Source organism: Aegilops tauschii, chromosome 1 (assembly GCF_002575655.3).
Source record: "Aegilops tauschii subsp. strangulata cultivar AL8/78 chromosome 1, Aet v6.0, whole genome shotgun sequence".
NCBI classification, from domain to species: domain Eukaryota; kingdom Viridiplantae; phylum Streptophyta; class Magnoliopsida; order Poales; family Poaceae; genus Aegilops; species Aegilops tauschii.
In genome coordinates, this window is record NC_053035.3 from 247948564 (window position 1) to 247957064 (window position 8501).

Sequence of the window (8501 nt, forward strand, 5' to 3'; positions counted from 1 at the left end):
GAGATAGCAATGGACGGTCACGAGAAGAAGGCATCAAATGAAAGAAACCCCACCAGACTTGTGGGGATGGCTGCATCTGCATGATGACATGACATAGTCCAAAAACGGACAGCGAGAAAAAGGACAGCCATTGAAGATGCCTTTTTTTATGCTCTTGATTCTTCAAGATCACATTGATTTTTCCTAAAGAATAAGCCTAGACCAAACCATGACCCTGCCTATGTGAAGAGAATAATCGCTCAAGATCCCTTGCCAGCATGCATTTTGGACAAGTTGAGCCAGATGAGCTGGATGACAATTCCTTGGTTTTTGTAATCAATTTATTTTTCTTTCCATTTTTCTTCCCAAAGATTGTTTACAGCCGGTATGTACACGCTGACTTCTCTCGTCTACTACCTCAGTCACAACTCACATACAACTCACATGCATCCATCCATCCATCCATCAGGACACAGGCATTTCGAGTTTAAAATCCGAATCTGATCTCGTCAATGAGTATGCTTCGCATCCACATTCCACAACGGTACATGAAGCAGCAGCAGCAGCCACATCAAATGGGCACAAAAAATTCCAAGCAACACATCAATGACAATGGCAGTGAGAATGGCAATGGTGGTGGCTCTCCTGCGAGGACGCGCAGGGGCTCTGAGGGTGTAGCGCCGGGAGGCCACAGGCTAGCCGGAGCTCGCTGTACCGGCGGACGTCAAAATCCCGGGCTTTCATCAGACGCTTCTGCTTCACCACAAAACGGCTCTGGAAGAAGCCCTCGAACGACGGCTCCCTCTTGGTCCGGAGGAAGAAGGCGTAGCCGGCCATGAAGTACGTCGACGTCACGAAGAAGCAGATGGGCTCCATGACGTCCCAGGAGAGCTCCCAGAATGTGAGCCTCATGAAGCCGGCCGTTTGGAGGGCCAGGGCAGCCAGCCCTCCCCACAGCTCCCGCCGCACCTGGAGCGTCGCCATGCGGTCGATGTCTACCTTCTGGGCCTCCATGGCCTTCAGCTCCTCCCTTGCAGGGTGATTCTCAGCAACAGATAGCCCTCGCGGTATGGGTATTGCCTTCTCAATTGCTTTCACAACCTGAAATTTTGAAGAAAAGGACAAAAACATTTCCAAATTTTACTTGGCTGCTCTTCTTTTCAAGGGAGATCCATCAAAGAAAGAGCAATACTGGAAGGACAAAAACATTTAGCTCAAACAAGTGCAAAATGTTTGGTCTCTATCCTCCACATGGATTCAAATACCATTCAAAAGAAAATGTTTTTTTGTCAAGTCAGTATTGGGCATTAAACACATATCGACTGCACGCCTTAACATCTAAAATTCTAGATACAGCTACAAGACTAAATCATGCAAAAAGATTTTCCACAAATAGTTTTGTCACCGCCGACAGCCACAACTTGCAAGGGGTAGCTTGCCAAGTTATGGTGACCACGGAGGGACCAAGCAAAAACAAACAATAAATCGTACCACTTATCTTGCCTATGAGTACTATTACCTAATCAGAACCAGATGGCATGTGTTGATGTTCCTAAACTTTGTTTAGGTCCACCCAGAACTTTTTTTTGGGGGGGAAGGTCACCAAGATAAGAGAAGTAGATTTGTCATTGACTTGTTAGCCCTGTGTTAGTCTCCTATTTTTCAAATGGGAAGGGATGCAGCTTATTTATTCAGCAGGAAATAACAACAGCATTTTTTTAGTACTTCATATCTCATGAAAACAAATAGTAGTAACAAGATCAATTCTACACTGTTACAGTTAAGATGCGGGTAACAGATTGAATTCTCTAAACAAAATGCAAAAAATGGAAGTAAATAGCTTTCACCCTAACAAACGAACCGAACCAGTGACAAGGACACCACATGATGGGCCATTCTGGTGTCGCAATTGCTAAAAAGGGCTGATCTCATGGCCACAACAGGCACTACTTGTTATGCAAATGGTAGTGGTAGTAGTTCTACATCTTCCACTATGTAACCAACTAAATTGTTGTGATGCATGACATGCTCAAAGGTAAATCAACCCACCACCACCACTGACATGATTGTACTGTGATTTGAATCTTCTACTATGCAATTCAAACAGCAGATTCATACTATCAATTGCTCATCACTGCCATCTAATTGTAGATCGGACAACAGCAAGTGGAATGGTGCTTCACTAATGTGTATTTTAAACTATTGAATAGTAAGAAATCCGGTGAAGTACTTCAGTATGAACATCTACATGACTACCAATGGAAATGATGAAGTTGAAAACATGTGCTCCAATTCCCAAAATAGTGAAGCCATTATCATCAGCGTGATACTAGACGCCAACCAATCTGAATATAGAGAATAACCAAGCATGTTCTTTTTTGGGTGCCCAATGGCAGCTAGGTTCTCCTCATGTTTCATTCATCGGAGATTTTTTTTTGTAATTTTAGCAAGACTGTCATTTAGTTTCTTCCCTCCTCAGATTTAGATCGAGGGGTAGAAATTAGATTTGTTGTTTTCCTTCTGGTTTTGAGAGAAGAAAGGAAACTCCCATCTTGGAACGGAACGGAAGGGGGGTAAGTAAAATCCCCCAAACTTTTGGTGTCACAACTGCTCTATTGTTTTAGAACACCGCCGTTTCTTTGGTTCATTTCCTGTTGGGAGAAACATGCAAAACACGCGAAAAATCTCGTCAGATCTCTAGCCTTGTGAAATTCTGTACCCGGTCACCCGGATTAAAATGAACAGTAGAACAAGAGAAGAGAGCAGAACAGAGGAACCAACGTGTCTTTTTTTGTCTGTAAAAGACGCTAACTGCAAGGCAAAACTAGAGCAAAAAGGTTGGGACGGATCAAGCAACATTTAGACAGGTCATTGATTTGATTTGAAGCAGCGAAATGGGAGGCAGGGAGGAGGAGGAGGGGCGGGCCGTACCATTTCGGGCCTGAGGAAGACGGTCCTGCCGAGCACGATGACGGATCCGGACTCGTCGAGCGCGCGCGCGACGGAGGGCCCGTCGTCGGCGCCCGCGGCGTCGCAGCAGAGGCGCAGGAACTCGGCGTAGGGCACGGTGCCCTCGCGGGACGCCCGCACCCGCGCGCGCGCCGCCTCCATCTGCGTGGCGCGCAGCACCTTCCGCGCCTCCTCCACCGTGAGGCTGCCCACCACCGCGGCGGCCTCCCTCGTCTGGTGCTGGGGCCGGGCAGGGGCGGGGGGGACGAGGCCGTCGAGGTTGATGCGCGGGAAGGAGACGCCTAGGTGGTCGCGGATCCGGTCGGCCAGGGGCATGAAGCCGACGTCCGGGGGCACGGCGGGGCGGAAGGCGGGGCGCTCCTGCATGAAGCGGCGGGGCATCCCGTAGGCCTGCTGCGGCGCCGCCGCCGACGCGAAGCGCTGCGCGACGGCCCTCCTCAGCGCGGCCGCCATTGCTATGATGTGCGTCGGTGGCGCTGCTTGCTCCGGACCCGACGAGCGGGGGGAGAAGAGGAGGGAAGGGGAGTGGAATCGAGCGGAAGGTAGGGTTAATCGGGTCGGGGACGCGGACGGGGCGGTTGATTTGCGGTGGAAGGAATGGTGGGGCGTGGGCGGCTATTTATACCCCCGCCGCTTGCGTCCGGGCTGTTCGAGTTCGAGCCAGGCTGCGGCCCGCCCGCGCCAACGGCGCGACCCGCCCCGCCCCGAGTTCCCGTCGCGTGTAGTAATCTTTGGCACTGGAGTTTTCACAGGCTAGCAGCAGCTTTGATTTTCTTTAAAATGTAGCATTATGTATCCATTTTAACTACTTATTTTGCGGTCATTTAACTTCACGCGTTGGTCGTCGTCCTCTCTATAGTTTTTCTTTCTTTCGGTTCATCACTTCTGCCTCTCCGACGGCATTTGGAAAATGACACCTTCGAGCCTTCGACACACCATCTCCGAAAGTTTTTTTTTTGTTATACACAAAGGAAAGTGTTTATTTTACAAGATGATGTAGCATTAGACTCTTCATTTCATTGGTCGATCGATACACGTAGCGGACTAACGAGTAATACTCCGTTTGACGAGCAGTTCGCGACGGTAGCAGCCACCACAGGCGGCTATGAGTATACCAAAAACTATCAGACTCTTTTTTCTTTTCATTAAATCGAGCAGTTTACTAGCTAGCACAAAGTAGTTACTACGAGTAGTATCATTTTGCTCGAAATAGCGTTTCCTAGCTAGGCGTCTCCCATACGTCCATCGTGTGGTGCATTTTTTCTTCTTCTTCTCCTGTAACAGAATGTGGCGCGTTCTACAACGGCCTGCCACTGCCAGCAAGCAAAAACGTGTATGGGGTGTGCTGGTTTGGCACCGAACAGTTTTTTTGGGATGTCGTTATGGCGTTCCTATTTTCGTACCCCCGGCATTTGCACGTTTTGGCGCTTGTTTGGCATGAACAGCGTGTATTTTTTTTAATATAATAAATATCAGCTCGCTGAATATCGAGGCGAGTGAGGTCATTGGCAGTTTCGATGGAATACACACACACATATGGTGCACTCCCACGTGCAAACAAAAAAATAGTGTGCTCCAACGTGTTGCACGAGTCGGTTACAGGGTTTGTTTGTTTTTCAGTGATTATATTACAATCAAATACCAACACATTGTTGTCAGAAAAAAACGCATTGAGTAAAGGGTACAGCTATATAGAAATTGAAAAGTTTACATGCATGGGTCCTATAGAAGTTCTGCGTCATAGACTCGGATAAGCATGGATCAGATCCCAAATCGATATGGAGTGTAAGGAGAATAATTGCAATAAAGTTTTGCTTCTTTTACGACACAAAAGATAGTCGTAGCCACACAGCTAGTGCTACATATTAAAGAGAAAATGAAAAGGTCTTAGGAGCACCTCATTTCCATTTGATCCCTTTTCTTGGAGACAATTTTTTTCCCTGAATTAGTATCGACTCATACAAACATGAAAATTACAGTTACTCCAATGATCATGATATATAACTTATATTATGTTTGAGGTGCTTTGTACGTACGATACACTTTTATATTGGAGTTGTCTTTTTGCAAAAAAGGAGGAAGATAGTTACTCCTTCATTTTCATTTTTATTCTTGCATATAAGTTTTGTTTGAGTCAAACTTTGTAATATTTGACTAACTTACAGAAGTAATATTACCATTTATAATACGAAACCAATATCTTTAAATGGATCATGAAATCAATATCATTTAAATAAAAAGTTGTGCTTGTTTATTTAATTATTGAGAAAATCTTGCTTTTTTGTTTGATCCCACCAATTTTCTAAAGATGATTTCCTTTGATCCTAACGTGGACACACACATCTTTAAATCTCCAGCTGCGACGAGTATACTTCAAACAAACCAGTAAACTGACAATGTCCACCGGCAAAAACGAAAAGAAGAAGACAATGTCCACCGCGGGTTTCATATGTCTTATATATTGTCCGATGCTACTCAAATTCTACCAGGAAATTTCATGGCCTCCCCGACTTGTGTTAAGCATCTTTAATGTTGACCCGTAAACTTGCTCTGATATCTGTCCGCGTCAGCCATCTAACATTGCCCGCATACATTTTAAGCCGGGTTTTAACTAACCGGGCAAAGCGTGTAAACACGGCAGATTTCATCGCAGTTCGGATCGAAAATGATACAAATCATCCATACATAGCATGCAAATAAGTCTAGTACAACAATAGTTCAAATTCAACGGGATTAACGTATTCTGTCGTCCCACACATACTACCCCTTCAATTTCATCCAACAGTGCATGTGCATAAATGTCCGTCCCTCCATCCCGTGGTACATCATAGTAGCGCGTGCGGGACTACACAATGTGTAGAGCAACATTGAATGAATGAATGAATCAATAAGTTGAGTAAGAAGAAGCAAAACTTAAAATCTCCTCATCTGCCGCGTGCAATGGTCACCTGCCTCCAGCATATCAACCGAGCCACAAAACTTGGTGACCCTGGTCTGGATGGCATACCATCGATACGATAACAACCTCACATTGTCATCATGAATGATGTGCATGTCGTAGGGCGTAATGTGCTTTCACGCGTGAAACGATTTATGCACTTGCTGCCAGAAGGTCTCCCCTATGCTCCTGCATATGAAACCCGCGGATACATCCAACCACACATCGCATAACAACTCATTCTTCATAGTAAAGTACCCCGCCATCCTTCGTACTTTATGAAAACGACTTGACGTTCGAAAATAAGCTCAATGGAATTTGACTGAATACCTACTGGGCGTGGTGACCGCCATGGACGGCGCCGAAGGGGGACAGAGTGTACCTGCGTACAAGTGTGTCCTGGGTGGACGACGCCGTCGTAAAAGACGAGCGGGCGCGTCAGTGCTGGTTGCGGAGGTCCGGCAATGCATGTGTGCTTGCCATATAGGTACAACGGCGGCATCTGAGGAGGAGGGTGCGGATGCAAAGTAGGGGGTAGGGGGAGATTGGAAGAAAATGGGACCTCGAGGGGGTTTTGGGTGGGCCGGGGGTGTCGGAGTCCTACATGTCTGCTGTCCGGACTTCGGCAAAGACCGATACAGACCCGCATTGAATGACACAACATATCTGAATATCACGGTCCAAACATATGTGAGCGGTTTGAGGGTCGGCGTTGTAGATGCCCTTGCCATGCAGTTTGCGTAGAAACCTGTGAATCAATTCGATTTTTTGTGTGCTCGCATCGATTCGAGACATACCATATATTCACCGGCGTACGTGAGATATATCGATTTGTGGAGAATATTTACGGGCCGTGGCTGGCACGCGCGGCGCCAGGACACCCCTGTCTCTCTTTTTGGATGAAGAATGATAGACATCCTTCTTGTATGCATGGGAGTAACAGGCCATGATGCACTCTGGGAGTTCATCGATCTCCTTTCGAGATTAGATGCGGCCGCGGCTAGTGACGGTGTCATCTCCTGCCGCAGAATCATGTTCCAAATACCAAACAACGAATATCAAGAAGAACAAAGCTACATAATTGAAGCTTGGACATGTTGGCCGGGATTTACAACATCCGTTCTTTTTTACCTGACGTTGCACAAGCACAACCCGGTCGTCAAATTTTAGTTGGATATGCCAACTATTTGCTTTTACTCTATATATACATTGCCTACGTGTAGCTAACTACTACTCATATACACTAAGACTTGCTTAAATTGGATCTATATATTTTGGTGCACTCGACATATTCGGTTTAATGGATACGCGAGTCAGGTTTAGATCTAAAAAATTGCGGCGTCTTGAATTACCTTATAAGATAAAAGTGTTCTTTTTCAATAATTCAAAACGGTGTCACCCGGCGAAAAGTAAAAAAAAAAAAAAAAATTAGAAAATTTTCATTCAAGATTCTCAAATGCGTTATGTCCGTGCAAAATTATGAGGTATTTAAACATTTGAGGAGCTCGTGGCTAAAAGACAAAATTGGCTCTGAACAGTGTTTTTTCTAAATGTTTCTCAAACACCAGAATTTTCCTTTTTTGCCACAAGCTTGTTGAATGTCCAAATTTCACCAAATTTTGCATAAACATCACACACAGGAGCATCTTGCACGCCAAAAAAGTCAGATTTTTTTCCTAATTTTCATTATCTTTAGTGTCCATCTCCGGGCTTTTCTGAGCCCCAGTGCAGATTAGCTGTGTCCCTTCTTTTTAAGGAACATTCGATTAAACTCGGGCAAAAGTATGTCCAGTGTGACACTCATTGTTGCTTCTATAACAAACAAGAAATGTTCAACATTTCTTCTTGGATCGGTGTATGGTGCAAATGGGTGAGCTGTACATTTAACATCACCTTGGACCATGTAATGTTGCACATATTTTTGAGAAATATGTAGCCGTACATTTAACATCGCCCTTGCATATTTCGCCGGAAAAAAATACCCCACCATGTTGTCGGGGGTTTGGGACGACATATGTCAAAGGATGGCTTATCATGGTGGGATCTATTAAGACGTCGCCGGTGCCTGGAAACGGGATAAGGCGTAGACACGAGCGTCGACGCACTTTGCCCAGGTTCGGGGCTCTCCTAGGAGATAATACCCCTACTCCTGCTCTGCGGGGTCTCCGCATGATCACTCAAGCAACAATGGTGGCTACAAGCTTGCTCCTTGAGCTGTTTCTCTAGAGGGGGAAGAAGAACAAGGCTAGCCCTAGCTTCCTCTCTCTATGTGTATGTATGGGTGGACTAAGGTCTGAACCCTTTGCATGGGTGCCCTGGGGGGTATATAGGCCTACCCCCAGGGGTACAATGGTAATCTAGCCGGGTGTAGGACCCGGCTGTCAATGTCTACGGTCGCCGGCTTCTCCACCGGCCGTTGGGGCCCGCCACCTGGTAGGTCCCGCCGACTGCTTAGTACTGTGGCAATGCCATTAACGACGCGTGCTTTGTCGGGGAAGGCGTTACAATACCGCCGCCTGGCGGGCGCTTACTGTAGCCACTCCCCGTCTCTTCTGATTAATGACGCACAAACTTTGAGGGAGGGGAGGGCCGCCTGCTCGGAGTCGGCCACCCC

The 8501-nt window shown here is 46.4% G+C and overlaps 1 protein-coding gene across 1 annotated transcript; it reads right to left on the bottom strand.

Moving 5' to 3' along the window:
• Positions 1-458: 458 nt before the first annotated feature.
• LOC109773675 (calcium uniporter protein 2, mitochondrial) lies at positions 459-3551 on the bottom strand. Its single transcript, XM_020332384.4, has 2 exons — positions 2911-3551; positions 459-1080 (listed from the first exon to the last, which is right to left on the bottom strand). Exons 1-2 carry the CDS (start codon positions 3400-3402, stop codon positions 583-585), a joined length of 990 nt encoding a protein of 329 aa, XP_020187973.1. The 5' UTR covers positions 3403-3551; the 3' UTR covers positions 459-582.
• Between the last annotated feature and the right edge of the window lie 4950 nt (positions 3552-8501).